Source organism: Haliaeetus albicilla, chromosome 8, assembly GCF_947461875.1.
Source record: "Haliaeetus albicilla chromosome 8, bHalAlb1.1, whole genome shotgun sequence".
In the NCBI taxonomy this organism is placed as follows: Eukaryota; Metazoa; Chordata; class Aves; order Accipitriformes; family Accipitridae; genus Haliaeetus; species Haliaeetus albicilla.
This window is the reverse complement of record NC_091490.1, coordinates 2033675-2050430: the sequence shown is the minus strand read 5'-3', so window position 1 is coordinate 2050430 and position 16756 is coordinate 2033675. Positions and strand designations below refer to the sequence as shown.

Sequence of the window (16756 nt, the reverse complement as noted above, 5' to 3'; positions counted from 1 at the left end):
AATACTTAATAATGTATAATGCTGTGCTCGTTTAGTTTCTCTTGCATTTTTATGCAAACAATTGTATAATACTTTAGTGGAGCATATAGGAGTATCGTCAGTTTTAAGATAGAGGAAATGGAGATGCAGACGAATGATTTGCTCAAAGCAAAGAGTTGTCAGCAGAGCTGGGGTCAGAATTCTCAATTGTTAATAGTGATAAATAAATCTTAAAATGTGTATCTTCTGAAATAATTGCATATAAGATTTATTTGGCATTTTGAGGTTATACTGTCACTTATGTATTGTCTTAAATTACTTCTCAGGCAGGAATGATATTCTTAAATTACAAACTAGGTTCATTATAAATGCAAAGTAATTTAGATGCTGTCTATGACCTCATTGGCTGAAAAGGCTTCCAGAACAGATCATTAATGATTCTCAGATGCATATTCGGTATACAAGTCCTATTTAGTATAAGTGATTATGCCAATATGACTTTAATTTAGTACGTTTAATCTACATTTTGGATGTAAATGATAATTTATTTCTCGTAATTTCAGGTTTGATATTAAATGGTAAGCATAAAGATAAATAAATAGTTTGTGAATCTAAATATGCTTCGTCTAGATGAAGTGAGAAATGGAGCTCCGCATGTATGTCATGTGGTTTTTAAGCTGAAAATACGGTTTTTTCCCCTCATATTTTGTGAAGAGTCAACATCTGGTTGTGTAACTCTATCACCACATTACAATGCTTCCTTTATTACTGTATTTCAGCCATCAGTTTATTCCCTCATATCTTGGTTGTCAGGCTGCAAGTTTATAATTTCTCCATGTGTCAGCTCTTTTGTGATGCTTATATAGACTGGCAGAGAATCTTGTGGTCATGTGTATTGTTGTGTGTGTATTGCAGGTAGGGTTTTTACTGAGTTTCAGATGCTTCCATGCCAGCAGGATCTTGCTACAGACCTGTGGTTACCTCTGGTTGTGGGATAGCAGGCCCCACATCAAGGCTTACTTCCATCTCTTTTTTTTAGTCATGGATGATAGGCAATGTAAATCTCAAAACTATTGTCAAGGCAAGTGCTATCCCGTCTTTTTCTTTCCCCTGACATTTACACATATTATTTCAGATTTCCCCCAGGCTGTGAATGTGCCTGATTTACTAGTTCAGGTCCTTCAGAGACGAGGTGGCAGTCAGGTTTTGCAAAAGCATTTTTGAACCTTAATGATTTAACTCCTGTCATAAAAATTGCACCTTCCTCTGAGGGTGAGGATCTTTTCTACTCATTGGTTGAAACTCTGGTGAATCTGTAACACATTAGTACTTGAGGTTGAGCAGCATCCTGCATTTGTCTGTGCAAGTATGTGTATACATTTTTGTCTAAATGGCAGTAGCATATCTGTGTCTAGAGACCTGAAGTCACCCCCTATGCTGCTCTAGTAAGGAAAAAATAGTTTCCTGAGAGCAGAACGGTATGTGAAGGGAATCAGAAGTATTGGATTTGGTGGTTCTTAGTGATATTTCTTGAAAGGCAAGAATTTTTCTTGGGCAGGAAAGCTGTCTGCGAGGTGGAGCAGCAGACTATCCTTGATCATATCCAGACATGTATTCAGTAATACTATTACCGAAAATACTATTTCCATATGTAGGAGCATCTATAACAGATCTGACCAAAGTCCTGGCTAACCAGTATTCCTTCTTCAGCAGCCTGAGAGACAGTGCTCAGGAAGGTGTGCCTAGGATGAGGCACTTCTCTCGGCGTCCTGAGCATACGCTGACGCTGCAGTTTTCCAAAACGCAGGAAACTTGGCAGCGTAATTTTGGTGGTAGGAAACTGCATTCACACTCTGCCTTGTAAATAATAAATAATCAGGCCCCAGCAACTTGCAGAAACTCAACTTCCTCCTACTCTTAGCTAAGCTGACTGTACAAAGCATCAGCTGGAGGGAGGGTGACATGGAGGATTTGATGAGCGTGAGGCCAAATTCTTTACCTTTGTGCTGCCCCATCTGTGGGCAGAGCACTACTGGGTGGTGTGTGCTGGCTTCCAGGGTGCCTCTGGGAAGTGGTGAGCATTGCCAGGGTGCTGTGTGTGGTGGCCCCCTGCATTATTTACAGATTTTTAAGCCTTTGACTCCCTCCCTTTTTCCATAATCACTTGGTTTCTCCTTTTGGGGTCTCCCTTTTCAGGGAGGGCTCTTGGGTTTCTTAGGGTTATGCACCAGCATCCTCTTGTCTTTAAATGAGAGAACCATACATGGAAGCAAGCAGTGTTTCTCCCAAATACTCTTCTAGGAGGGTGTAGTTCAGGCATGTAAGAAAAAGATGTTGTCTCTTTCTTTGTCTGTAATGCGTGTCAGTCTTATTTTTCTTCCTCCCATGGATTTGTCCATTTGATTTTTAACCTCTGTAAAGTTAGTGTCCATGAGACATGTGGCAGTGTTGTGCAGTTCATTTATTGTGAGAAACATGTTTGGTTTTTCAGACCTACTCTGTGTTAATTTCAGTGGTTGCCCCTCAGCTCTTCAATTAGAATAGTGTACAGTCATTTATATTTACCTTCTCTGTGCTGCTTTTGATACAGTTCTCTGTTATATCACTTGCCCTCACTTACCTCTACTCCAGACGCATGAGTTATAATCCATTTCTTGTTATTAAGCATCTTCCACATAAGAAATTTCTGTGTCTTTGATAATCCTTGTTGCTTTTTTAGCCTTTTCTATTTTTGCAATATCCTGAAGCAATACAGAAATCACGATTTGTATTTTATTTTGGAGAGTTGCTGGCCCTTGGAGCTTTTTGGATTGTAATGGACTATCTGAAATTAAGAGGCTCTACCTAAGAAAAATGTTGTAAATCCAACACCACTTTCCTAGGTAACATAGTAGGTCATATGCTTGTTACATAGTTCACACGTACCTACGAATTGCAGTAAAAGTTCTTTTTAATTCTCATTCTGTATCTACAGATGGGGTAGTGGTGAGGAGTGCTTAGTGAAAGTATATTACTTTCCAAAATGCACTGGAGAACATTTGTTTGGATAATTATGAATAGGATTTTTCTGATAGCTGTACTGTCAGGTTTTAATTAAGATCACAGTCCTGTTGTGTTGTCTGTGTCAGTAAAGTATGAATTCCCCACTTCTAAGAGTTCTTTCCATAAAATGATAAGATAGGGACCAAGGAGTCAAGAGGGAAGGTGAGGACATTTAGGTCCACATGGTCTGCATCTACTGTGTGGATAGTTTAAACAAAGACTAGACCAATAACCGGTAGAATGGCTTAGTTCTTTGAAGTAAAATAAATAAAATACACAGACAATAAGCACTGGTAACCCTTGCATTACTCTTATTTTTACACAGCAGAATTAACTAGATCTGCCTTTTGTAATTGGTATTGTTAGTATGTTTCCAGAAACTAGAGATGTGTTGATCAGTTAAGGCCCTTAGGATAGGAGTTCATTGGAGGAAGTTTAACGTCAGCTGGTAACTAAAAAAATCTGATTATCAGCTGAGATGCACATTACATACTAAGAAGAAATATTTGGAGCAAGCAGACACCTCTAAATAATAAACAAAGGATTTGATCTTGTGAGAGAGATAATTTTAAAATGCTCTCTGAAAGTTTCTGCTCTGAAAAATCTCTTTAGGGATGCCATATACTGCCCCTGAAGGCTGAATACTGAGTATTAAAAGTAATAAAGTAATTTGCAGACCTGGCAATTAATAATTTTTATTAATAAAGTGAATGCAATTGATAACAGTTTGGGAGCCACTAAATTTGAGAACCGACTGTATCATTTGAATTGTCTCTTTAGAGTGGACCAGCATTCTAAATATAAAGATTTTTAACTGTGCACATATTTTAGCAGTTTTGCTTCCAACTGTGGATGGTTTTGTAGACAACTAGCTTAAAATGTGTATGAATCTGTAAAACTTACTACTATCTTTACCTGGATATTGGGTGATCCTGAATATAAGATGATCCCTCGCCCCCATCCAACCCCTCATTTTTTGTTTTGCCTAGAAAGTGGGGAGGTATAGAGAGACAGAGAGGTACATTTTTGGTGTAATTTTGTATTCAAAGCCAGGGTTGTAGAACTGTGGAACTCTCCCTGTAGTGCAATTCCGCAAACAAAGATTTAATTCCATGTTTAAGCCAGGTACTGCAAGTTCTGGTCCTTATTCTGCTGAATTCCACTGCCTTGCACTGGGGCAAGTTTCTGCCTGCAACAACTGTCAATATCTTAGCTGTCGGTGTGAAGCAGTGGCTGCTGACACACATTGTATGTATTTTTTCCACAATTATGTACAAAATACTACAATTTCTTCAGGTAGTTTTTGGGCGGTAAGGGGAATACCAATTTATATTCCAATAAGGAGTGTGTTTAATCTGTGTACTGAAGGGGTATGATGTAGCCGGACATAACCTGCCACATTGCAGTGCTTGTGTTTTGGTAAAATAGTAGTAGACTAGTACCGAGGGAGGGATGGGGCATATGGCCCTTTGGTGCCCTTTTAATGAGCTTTATGGCTCCTTTGAGAGATTGTTGGTACGTGAGATCTGCTGTAAATTTATAAAGGATTGGGGAATAAAAAGTTTCCCTGAATTAAAAAAAAAACAAACACCACATTTTTCTTAGGAGCCAAAACTTTGAATTTTGACTGTCCATTCATTTTGGAGTGGCTATTCTTAGTATACGTGGTCATCATCTATCTGGTTTTGGTGTGTTACGTTTAAAGTGCACACCTTTAAGCTGTAGAGCAGATGTGGGATGTGAAATATTTTTTTAACATCTCAAACTTTGTTTGGATGTTTATCAGGAAAGTGATATGCCAATCCAGGAGCTACTTAGCCGTTACGGCTATGATGGTACCATTCCACTCCAAGAAGATGATGACGATGAAGATGAGGAAGAGGAAGAGGAGGAGGGAGAAGATGATGATGATGTTGATAATGATGACAACAGTGGCTGTAGTGGTGAAAACAAAGTAAGTGTTTACACTAATTTGAAATTGATTTTCATACAGCCATTCTGTACTAGACAGCCACTCAAGATGCCAGATCATGGCAGAAGTCATTCGTAATATGGTTGATTTCAGATGCTTTGCATACTGAACTCTAATGTTTATTCTTAATTACCCATCTGTATTTCTCTTTATTGCTCTTAATTTAATCTGTATCATTCCAAACTGTTGCTGAGGCAAATTAGAGTATATGTATACATATAGCATCATGTAAGAAGGGATTGTAACTATCCTTCAGAAATAGTCTGACTTCAAAACTGGAGTTTTAAATGCCTGAAGACACCTTTATAGATATGGCTGAATACTTGTTTCAAGATGAAAAGCTGATCTACTCAAACTGAACGGTGAAGTGTGGAATTGAATTAAATGTCTCTTGAGTATTGGAGGTTGCTGCAAGTTTTCTAGCTTTGGCATTTTAAATTGTATTTTTTCAGCCTGGCAGCCCTGGTTGTACTTAAATTGTTAACTGAATCTAATGCTTCAAATATCTTTGCAAAATGTATGGTTTTGAACTTAGCATCTTTAAAATCCTGTTCTGTGTGCTCTTAAAATAAATTTTCTGATTTTAGAAGAGTCTTTTCTACTTGTGTATGTCATACATATTTGTAACAATCCTGTCCTGTCATGGGCACAGCTGTAACTTCTCCATTACTGGTGGCATTCGGAGTTGCATCCTGAATTCCATTAAAATATGAAACCCTTTGTACTGTCAGTAACAAAAAAAGCTTAGGCATTAATGGAAGCTGCATTACCTAATCTGGCTTTAAAAAGGATGCATTTTGGTTTTTTGATATCTAACCCATTTTAGAATCTCTGGAATGCGACACAGAGATGAGGAATGATATAACTGATTCAGAAAATGAAGTTCTTAGGATTTACATACTCCCTTGACAGATGCTGTAAAAGATTGCTATTTGTATGGGTTGAATAGTTCAGAAATAAGAAGGATACACAGTTATATTACATCAAAAAAGGTTCAAGAAGCTGGAGAGGGGGACAAACTTACCTAACATGAAGGATGCAAAATTAAAATAAGACACAGAAGTGGTTTATTTTGTTTTGCATGGTGGTGTTCCTGAAGTCTCACTTTCTTCTTGTGTCCTTGATTACTTCCTGACACAACTTCCATCTTCTGTGTTCTCATGACCTCCTCTGTAGTTCTCCACTTATGTTACTAGCTGTTGTAAGATACTGCCTATCTTTTCTCTTAAATGGATAAAATCTCAGTGTCTGTCACGGCTGTTAGCAGCAAGAGGAGTCGTCTTTGTCCCTCTGTAGGGCACTAACCGTTTGTAGCGTGCTGCAGAAGCAAGCGTGTTCCTGCCCATCAGCAGCAACGGTTCACAATCTGGCACAGTAAACAAGCCAGTGGGTTAGCGTAATTGCAGACTTGGCACTGTGGTTGAGTTGTAAGTATGTGTTCACGTATTCTACCCCAGTTTTGATAGGTTTGGAACAAAGGTGGTGAGGAGGACTGGGCACAAAGAGAGCTAGCTAACCTGTTATGATTGTTTGCCTCAGGGTACAAGAATGAGAGCTCTGAAATGCTTGCATGCTCTTAGCAGAGGCAGTAAAATACATCTGTGGGGGTGGAATAATTTTATAAATCATTCAAGCTTTCTCTGCAAGCGCTCATCTTTCTACAGCTTGTTTAGCTATATTGCACTTAGCTATTTTCTATTTTTAATCTGCTTTAAGCTGCACATGTGATAATACTCTGGCTGCTGGTAAAGGTACGTATAAACATGTGCTGCGCCTCATGCTTCTGTGTTCGAACTAGCAAGTGTGAGTACTTACAACATAGTCATAAAACACATAAAAGATATTGACAACATGCGTTGAAATAGAAAGCACTAATATACTTTTTCAACCTTTATCATTTTAATTCTCCTTAATTGTAGTAATTCCCATAGTTGTTGTGGTTTATCTTCTAACAAAGAAACTTGTTCTAATTTTTGAACTTTTAATGACTCAGTGTACAAACCTGAGTCTACTGATACTCTATTCCTGTGGGGTTGAACCACACTATTGACATTAATTTTTATGGAAAGTATTATTTCCATTTGATTGGAAAAAGTATAGCCAGTAAAGAATTCCTCCCCTTTTTATTGAAAATTCATAAGGAAGGGTTTTAAAGACCAAAGTAAAATTTAAAGTTAAATTAAATTAAATGAAACTGCAAGGATTTGCTTGACTGATTTAAAAAACTAGGTGTGATACTTAATAGCGGTTAATATTTCTCATTTGTATGTTAGAGCCTGAGTGTTAAATTGATCTGCTTAAAATACTGGTCAGTAAATAATGTGATGTGTTTACACATTTGTTGTGGCTCAGTCTGGACAGGCCACAATCTATACAGTCACTTCAAGTCAAATAAAAGGTATTTGGGTTTGATATATTGACAATTTTGGAAAAAAATATTGCCAAAATAGTGTTTGTTGCATACAAAGGATAGCTGATCTCGTTTGCTTTTTTATATTTAAGGAGGAGACCATAAAAGATTCATCAGGTCAGGAAGATGAGACACAGTCATCTAATGACGACCCAGCACCATCTGTTGCTTCTCAAGATCCACAAGAGATAATTCGCCCTCGTCGATGTAAATATTTTGATACAAGTATGTACAGTTTAGTACTAAGCACAGTAATCTCAATATGATTGACCTTTGGTTAAGAACAGCCCTAGTTAACATAGTGTTCTGAAATAAGCATGTTGATACCTATAAACATTTTGTTTGTTCTCGTTCATAACAATGCTCTTGATGATCATTATGCTCAAAATAATAGGGAAAAAAAAGTCCTATTTTTAGCTGAATGCTAAATCCTGTCTGCAGATAAGGGACTCTGTATAAGGACGATAGATATTCTCTCTTCGTAAAACAATGTATTAAATTTGTGGAAAAATTTAAATTTCTACAGTTTTGAAAAAGCAAGCTCTCCAACAGTGTAAATCCGTTCATGACACTACTCCAACTGTTGTGACAGTCCAGTTTATGGTCCTGCAACCTGGTTCATATAGGTGTGCCCTTCAGAAAAATTTTCTTGTACATGGAGTCCAGGTGCAGTAAATGACTGTAGTATGGTATTACCTTACCATTGTAGTTTCAGCTGCCAGTTCACACTAAGGATATAGGTAAAAATATTTGCAAGTAGGAAGTGCACTGTTCCAACTAGATAATTGCTGGACAGTGCATGATTGTCATGACAAGGCCTGGTGACAGCAGGTTATGTACTCATTCAGAGAAGGTGAGAGTCTAACTGAAGGAAAAAGTAAAAGCTGAAATTTACTAGAAATAGAACCCCAGATTTCTTCAAGATCGCTAATACAGAAAAAAAGCAAATCTGAAAAAGGCCAATAGATTGTTAAACCTGAAATAACAAAGGGGGAGATAACGATGAAGAAAATTTGGTTCAAGAATTCCATATTTGATACTGTTGCCAGCATTGAGGACTGATTATTTTCTCTCTTGGTTTGTTTTGTTTTTTTTTTAAATTGATTTTGCATCCATTTGAGACTGTTGAGCTAGTGTTATGTAGTTGTCTATTTAGACAACTCCTATTTCTGTGGCAATCTTACTTAATGGGATCTGAACCTTTTAGTATTGAGCTATCAGCAGGGCCATTTGGACAACAGGTATTTTACCTTTCTTTGACAGAAGTGACTGTCACAGATGTTTGAATTCCTACTGTTTTATGTTTTAACAAACAAAAGTTAAAGCAAAGGTTCCTTACGATACCTTATACTTGATACTTATTAGCCATGACATTGCAGAAATGCAATTTTCTAATCTGTAGTTTATTTTAATCCAAAAATGTCAAGGAACCTCAGCATGTCGCTGTGCAGAGGATTGCAAATATCTTAAATGAACTCTGTTTTTTAACCATAGCATTAGCATTAGCGTAATGCAAGTGTATTGCATTAGGTTTTGGGTTTTTACAATGTTCAGCTGTGTATAGAATGTAATTTAATGTATAAATAATTTTAGTGCTGCTATTATCACATGCTGTACATGAACCAGATATTGCAGTTGCTTTCAGTACATTCTGAAAGGCAACTAGGCTATATCATAAAGAGCTTAAAATTTTTGTCAGTCCTCACCCAAAATAATCTATTTTAAATGCTGCTGCGCACCTCTGAGCAGTACATCCAAGCCTACTAAATCCCAGTAAGACTGAGAAAAGCACACTTGCAGATTTCTCGTACCTTGTGCTATAGTCTACCTTAAGTTCAGTGACAGCTGCTGTAAGGGAAAAAGATCAGCAGTATCTAAGCTAGGAGCTCATTGAAAATGGTGTTGAAACCCACGTGTGGATGCTGAACATCCACATAAAAATACTTTCAGAAAGTAACTGTTTGTAGTAAATATGGATGTAGATCTTGTCAACTGCTTCAGAGCTGGGTGAGGGAAAGGAAATTTTAATTAGGCAGTAGTAAAACCGATGGATGTATTAATTTGTGCCTTAACTTTTCAGAGCCTGTTGTGTGTCTTAATCCATTCTGAATGCGAACACGGAGCGGGTCATTTTTTTATAGTTGGCAATACTGAAACATTTAGCATTGTCACCGAAACTGCCATTTGCACTTGGGTGGTGTTAGGTAAGATGGCAGTGAGGCAGAGCAGGGCTGCCCTGTGGCTGGAGGCTGGTGGGGTGAGAGGGTGGGCTCGTGTCCCCCCGTCACCCATGCCGCGGTGCTCCCAGGAGCTGGCTCCGACGTCCCAGGCCCCCTCGCTCAGCCCGCTTCGCTGGAGGCTGGGGTTGACGTGCACAGGCCCCATCAGAGCTCATTGTATGTAAATGTTTGAACAATTTCTTGTAGATAGTGAAATAGAAGAGGAATCGGAAGAAGATGAAGATTATATTCCCTCAGAAGACTGGAAAAAGGTAAATACTAAGTGCTGTTAAAAAAGCCTGTATTTCATGAATAACGAGTTGATCTGTTACCTAGTAACCCTGAGCTCTATAGATCACCCGAATCCTCTCCAGTTTTTCCTCATAATTAAGAGGTTTGATAGTAAGAAGTGTTAAAGACCTCCCCAAATAGTCAAAAATCCATTTCCATATAGTGCCTGTTAACCGTATTTTTAGATTTTGAACAATGAATGTTTTAAGGGGTAAAAAAGATGTGGTCGTTCTCTTGTTTGCTAACAAAAAACATCATGGCTGTTGTTGCTAAACTTCTTGTTTCTGTTATTTCAAAACAGGAAATCATGGTGGGCTCTATGTTTCAAGCTGAAATTCCAGCTGGCACATGCAAATACAAAGAGAATGAAAAAGGTGAGACTTGGTACTATTACCATTTATCCCTGTGTTTGAGATTATTTCCTAGTGGGGAGAGGTAAAAGATTTGATTGATGTCATGTGTCTTGCAAAATAAAAGAGCTCCTTCAAGTGAAAACTAGAACCATGATCTCAAACTATAGTTCATCCTGTACTTCACCATCAGAACTTGAGTCTTGGAACGGGAAAAGAAAGATTGTATTGCTGGCCTATTGCCTATTCAGCCCTTGTATTCTAATTTGGTCACGTACACAAGCTTTCTGTGTAGCTTACGTTAACCTCTTCACCTAGAATATTTAGTTTATGTAAAACAAAACAGATAATAAAGAAATTGTGTTGCTGGAATTGGATTAACGTGTTTAAAGAGGCAAAATGGTACCAGCAGCTTTGATTTTTCAGATTTTGTAACTCTTCAGTCAGTATTAAAGAACCTCTTGTTCTACTTTTGGGGTTTTTTCCAGGGACTCTTTCCCCCCTCAGAACCAGAGCCTTTGGCTGTATGCTCTCAATATAATCAAGTCAGAAAAGGTAGACCCAGTTTAAATCCAGCTGTAAGCTTAAAAGAAGCAAATATTCCTGCTCATTCAGCCCATTACTAAGAATTTGTTTACACTGCAGGTCAGTTTGAGACTGCCTCTTTTGTAGTTTTATATAAGTTAGTTTTTAAACTAACCAGCATAAAACCCGGTGCCTTCCTAGAATCTGAGGATATACTCAAGTGCTAGCAGTTGTCTTGCTTCGAGCTCCAGGTTGCGATAGCTGCGCTGTAGCCTGATCTAGCGAGAAACTAAGAGGAGCATCAGTCCTGCTATTGACTTTGAGCAGGCTGACATGTTCTGTCAGCTCTGGACTTTGAAGCCAGCGAGGTTGAAAAGAATGTAATTTAAAACTACATGAAAAGTCAGGAGCTTCCATTAAAAATAGAAAACAGCAAATTAGAAAACATCTGCTTTTTTGCTGTGAAGAAGTTGCTCTTTGCACCCTTTCCTGCTCCTGTCTGAAAATAGAGCTTGAACTGTGTATTTGCCTGAGATGCAGTAAATTATGCTTTACTGGTCACCTGCTTTTCCTGGTATTTACTCAGCTCTAAATGGCTTCTGGCCTTCAATAATAAAAAAGATACAGCTGCTTTGTGCATTACAGTAACATATAGAAAACAATTTTTCATAGTCTTGCACACTATTCTTTGCACAACAGAGAACCTACGTCATGGGCAAAAACCATTGAGGGGGAAAAGTTAAATTTTCACTAATCATGCTAGGACTATTCTAGTTTTATATACCAGTGGGGTTTTATATCTTCTGCCACTTCTTTCCTTTCTGCTGTGTTTGGATGTAATCTTTGGCAGGACTCCAGCTGGAATATTAATGAAGCTTAAAAAGTTGAAAAATAAACATCTGCAACTATGTGTTTAGTACTTTCATGTACATATCCCATCATCTTAGTTGTTCTCTAATGAAGGGGAAACTCTAACTGTAAAATTCCCAAATGCTAAGAAGGCTAGTCCTTTCATATCCAGTCCTGTAAGCAAAAGCACAAAAATGCTAGAACTCTTAAGAATAACCACATTGCTTTTCAGAATGTGTTCTGACATGCTGTTGTGAGGAAAGAACGACTATGTAATCTACACTAAGCTAATTACAGTGGACTGGCTCTCTGAGAAGTATGCCTGGAGACCAAATTAGCTGCTACTAAACAATTTCAGGTTATGAAAAATCTACAAAATTAAAAGATGTGTTTTCAGAAGGCTTGGGTTTGAAAATCGAAGGATAGCTCTGTGAACTGAAAGGTGCTGAAGCTGCTTTGAGGCTTAACTGACCGCTGTCGTTCATGATCATTCATAAACATTGCAGTATACTTAGCTTGCATCATTAAGGGTGGCTTAGAACCGAGTATCAGTCATCTCTTGAAAAGAATTGTTGCTTCTACGGGAGTTTGTATCCCAAGATACCTGGAATCTTTTTCTTAAACGAGCAACCCAACATCAGATTAGGACTAGCCTTTGAAACAAAAAGCTTCCAGAAAATTGCGGGGAGCGGTTTCCAAAGAGTGTATCATTTGTGAAATGAAGCTGTCTTTCTGTGCAAGACACTTAATAATTTTCCTTACCACTTTTGGTTTTTCATTTGTAGTCAACTTTCATGTTAAAAATAATTTTATTCAAGTAGAGATGCATCTAGCTGCCACTCTGACCTTTCTACCTCCACAGAATGCTACTGTATCTTCCCTTCCTGGGGTGACCCTGCTTTCCCAAGTGCTCACTCCTTTCTCTTGTCAAAGGTGCTCACCCAGCTAATGGAATCAATGTTAAAGTTACTTTCTGGCTGGTTTTTGTAAGGTTATCTTTCATTGGAGACTGGGCCATAAGCAAGGCCTGGATGCTTTCCTGATTCTAGGGTTTTTTAATAACCTGAATTTTACTTTATTTTGCTGTACTAGTGTTATAATCCTGCAAAGCTGTAGGCTCTTCAAAAATAAAAATGGGAGATAATTCAGAGGATATGTCATTTGGCCATGTTTCTCCCATTAATTTCACTTTATTATGGCTTCCCTGGTCTGAAAGCTCACACAAAAGCTCTGAGAAAACAGTAGAGATTTGGTCGTATTGAAATTCAGCAATCTTTACCTGAATGATTTTGTTGCAGAAAGTATTTCTTGGAAGTAGCAGGAAGGTCTTAGCAAAGTTTCCTTCTGAAGTCTGTTTGACTTCAGAATGTCTGACAGCTGGGTGTCATCTTCCCTGGAGAAGTAGTGGACCTTATTGCTGGCTTTTGCCAGCCATGTTAGCTGAGACACTTATATTTAGTGTTCCAGACACCTGGTAGTGTTTTTAGCACCATTTTTGGTGGTGTGCTTTTTGGTTTTATGTGACTGATCCTAATCATCTTGCACGAAAACAGATATAATTCGTTTCTGAAGTAATTTTCCATGCCTGCTGGCTGCCATCAGCAAAACTTAGGGAAAAGGCATGCTGGATGGATCGTTCAGGGACTGTGTCAGGTAGTGCTGCTACCTCGTGTTTTAAGTGGTTTCAGGAGGAGGACAGGGAAGGTGGAGTTTCTGGAGTTTCATAAATGGGTCCTAGAATCTAGAGCACAGGTTATACCAGAGATTTGAAGACAATACAAGGTATAGTATCCTAGTCATTTGGATCACTGCATTCATGAGACTATCTTTTACTTGTCTTATGTGTGTTCTGGATTAATGGTGGTGCTCTAATGATCTTCCAAGGTTTTGTAATCACGAGCTTTATAAGAGAGAATAAACTCCTGTATTGTTGTTTTAGCTTGCTTGTCTTTTTCCTGTGCTTAATTCAGTGTATGAAAATGATGACCAGCTGCTGTGGAATCCTGACTTTTTACCAGAAGATAAAGTGATTGAGTTCCTAAACGAAGCGTCAAGGCGTACGGGTGATGAGAAAGGCCTAGATGCAATTCCTGAAGGATCCCATATTAAAGACAATGAGCAGGTATATAAGAATAATTAGGATTTGTAGTTTAATACTACAGAATTATTTATCCCTTTATTTTATTTTACTCCCAAGAATTAAAATTGTGTTTGAAACAGCTTTGTTATTTCTTGTGGAAATAGAAATGTGATGGGTTTTTTACCTCTCAACAAATATTAAACAGTTAACTTAGGCTTACTGTTGCTTTATGCATCAGTGCATTATTTTATGTATAAATAATTGTGTATGGATGAGTTCTGTTCTTTGAGTTAGATTTTTTTAAAGCTCTGTGAACGTATACTTATTTTTTTCTGCATACAGAAAAACCCCATCAATTTTACAAATGTATGCAGTGGATGAAAATGTTAAAGTACTTTGCCTGGATATATTCTTGGTTATGTAATTAGAGATTTGGAAATTTAAACAGAGGAAATATGTCTTTGTGCATTCTTAAATTATATTACATTCATTCAAAGAGTTTATTTTTAATCTTTTCTTAATAGGTATTAGTGATTTACTAAGTATGCTTCTGTGGCACAACAGAAATTGAGTGGTATCTAGAATGTTAAATGTGTGTCTTTTCACCTTTCCAGGCATTGTATGAACTGGTTAAGTGCAATTTTGATACTGAAGAATCATTGCGAAGGCTGAGATTTAATGTAAAAGCAGCCAGAGGTGAGCATACACTGAAAGTTAAGTTTATATTGTTGAACTCTCGTTTTATTTGTTACACAGGTATTGGGTTTTGCTGTCAGCAGACTGAGAAATTTTATCAGAGCTTGACTGCATGCCAGCCCTGCATATCAGTGCCCCTTTAAATGCAACCTTCAGTGAATCTGTTACTGTTCTCTGAGAGAATGAAATTAGCAGTTGTAGTATAAAGAGGTACATGCTCAAAGAGGGTGTGTAAATTAACTTCCTGTCAATAGAGCTCGATATTTGTATCTGTGACTTTAATAACAAGTTAAAATTTCAAATTACTTCTTGGCAACTGAATTGTGCATTTCTTGGGCATTTTGTTCTTTGTTCTTCTAGACCTTTTCAGTCATCAAAGTTAATGGAAGAAACATGAGATATAAAATGAAATAATTCACAATTCTAAATAAGGAGAATGAGCATCTAAACCTCTTTTAGTATTATGGTTTGCTAAATAAGACCCTGGTCTTAAAGATGCTTTTGGAGCCTTAAGCATTTTCTGGTTTAGTATTGATCTCTATACTCAAAAAGGAACGAGAAACTAAGAGAAGGCACAAGTTATTTTCCTTGCACATTGATCTGTTGGTTCTGCTTTCAAACCTGTGGCTTCTCCAGAGTTTACTGTGCAAATCACAAGACAAGAGTGATCAAACAGAGATTAGTTTGTTCTCCCACTATTTTAAACCTTATTTATTCGTGACCTTAAGAATCAATAAGGCCAAATTGTATTAAGTTCTTAGAAGTGTGACTGAAAGTTATTGGGGGTTTATTCCGGCTTCTGTGGGGCCAAGATTTCCCACCCAGTAGCATGAGCAGCACAGCTGCTTATTCTACCTGACTGGAATTAACAGCCTATCATTGCTGGCTCTGGCCAGCAGTGAAGAAGATCTCATTCCTCGTTCCTTTTCCCCCACTTCTCCTAAATACCAGCAACCAGTTTGAGTCTGTAGCATGAACTCCTTTGTGCTGTGTCCTGGCTTGAAGGATACCCGCTTCCTATGGTTCTAGGGGCAGAATGGTGAGACTGGGTTTCTAAGCCCTTCCTTTTTCTCCTGGCTGGGTTATTTCCCCATGCGACAGGTCTGGAGTTATGGACCATTTATAACAGTCCCTACCAACTAGTTACTTAAGGCAGCCAAATTTCCCACCTACTCACTAGAAGGGAGGATTTTCATTTTTGTACTAGTAAGTGAAATTTCTGGAGGTGGTTCTCATTTAGTCAGCAGATGGTGTAAGAAACTTGAATATCACGTATGTTTTCTGTCACTTAAGTTTTCTTTCATTGGCCGTATGCTTTTTTGTTAAGTATTTTCTTTATTGTGTTTTCTTGCTGTAGAAGAATTATCTGTTTGGACAGAAGAAGAATGTAGGAACTTTGAGCAAGGGCTGAAAGTCTATGGCAAGGATTTTCATGTGATTCAGGCAAATAAGGTAAACACTGATTTTAAGTGTAGTTCTCACTTTATTTTTTTTTTTAAAGCAAGGTAATTGTAAATGAATTCTTATCCTCAATTTCCTTCACAAATTACTATATTTACTGCTTCTAATTTTTACTACATATATGTCCAAATTGGTTTCTTAAAGTCTAGAGTCCTCTGTAACTGTGGCTGTGAACGCCAAGTTCAGAAAAGTCCCAACAATCCTGCTGTGGATACATAGGGGAAGATCTCCATCCTTAGAGTCTTACTCTGGTCTTGAATAGACTGGTGAAACAGACTTGAATATTTCTCCTGAAGCCGTTGCTTGCAGCACCTCATGATAACTTCAGTATTCTTAGAAACCCTATTAAATTTTGCATGTCAATTTCTGGGTCTCTGACATTTCAAGTCAATAATTTCCACTATTTCCTATGTTGTATAAAGAAGCATTGATTTTGAATATCACACCTTTTGATTTAAATGGTAGCTTTTTGCCAAAAATGTATTTAAATTCATCAAAATTTGCATGGGACATATTTCCTAGGTACGAACGAGATCAGTTGGCGAGTGTGTAGCATTTTATTACATGTGGAAGAAATCGGAGCGTTATGATTTCTTTGCGCAGCAGACCCGATTTGGAAAGAAGAAATACAATCTTCATCCTGGTGTAACGTAAGATGTGCATTATTTTATGTGCTTTTACGTGTTGGATGTAAATCTTTATTTTATACTGCTCTGATCTGAAATGGTATGACAACCGAGGGATTCCATAGTCCCAATTTGCAGCAGGAAAACAGCCAAGGTGTAAGAAAAGCTTACTACTGCGTATAATGTAATTTCTAAAATACATTTATTTGGAATAAGGCTAACAATTTGCAATGAACAGCTATTTAATTTAGTTTGT

General features: G+C 37.7%; 1 protein-coding gene across 6 annotated transcripts in view; it reads left to right on the top strand.

Annotated features, from left to right (window-relative positions):
• The window catches only part of MIER1 (MIER1 transcriptional regulator), a 43225-nt gene that overhangs the window by 20674 nt on the left and 5795 nt on the right, over window positions 1-16756 (top strand). For all 6 annotated transcript variants that reach the window (XM_069788449.1, XM_069788448.1, XM_069788447.1 and 3 more), the window contains 8 exons: window positions 4808-4975; window positions 7496-7628; window positions 9830-9894; window positions 10215-10287; window positions 13608-13759; window positions 14332-14413; window positions 15771-15865; window positions 16397-16524. In XM_069788449.1, the coding sequence (XP_069644550.1) occupies window positions 4808-4975; window positions 7496-7628; window positions 9830-9894; window positions 10215-10287; window positions 13608-13759; window positions 14332-14413; window positions 15771-15865; window positions 16397-16524 (896 nt within the window). The remainder of the gene's footprint in view (window positions 1-4807; window positions 4976-7495; window positions 7629-9829; window positions 9895-10214; window positions 10288-13607; window positions 13760-14331; window positions 14414-15770; window positions 15866-16396; window positions 16525-16756) is intronic.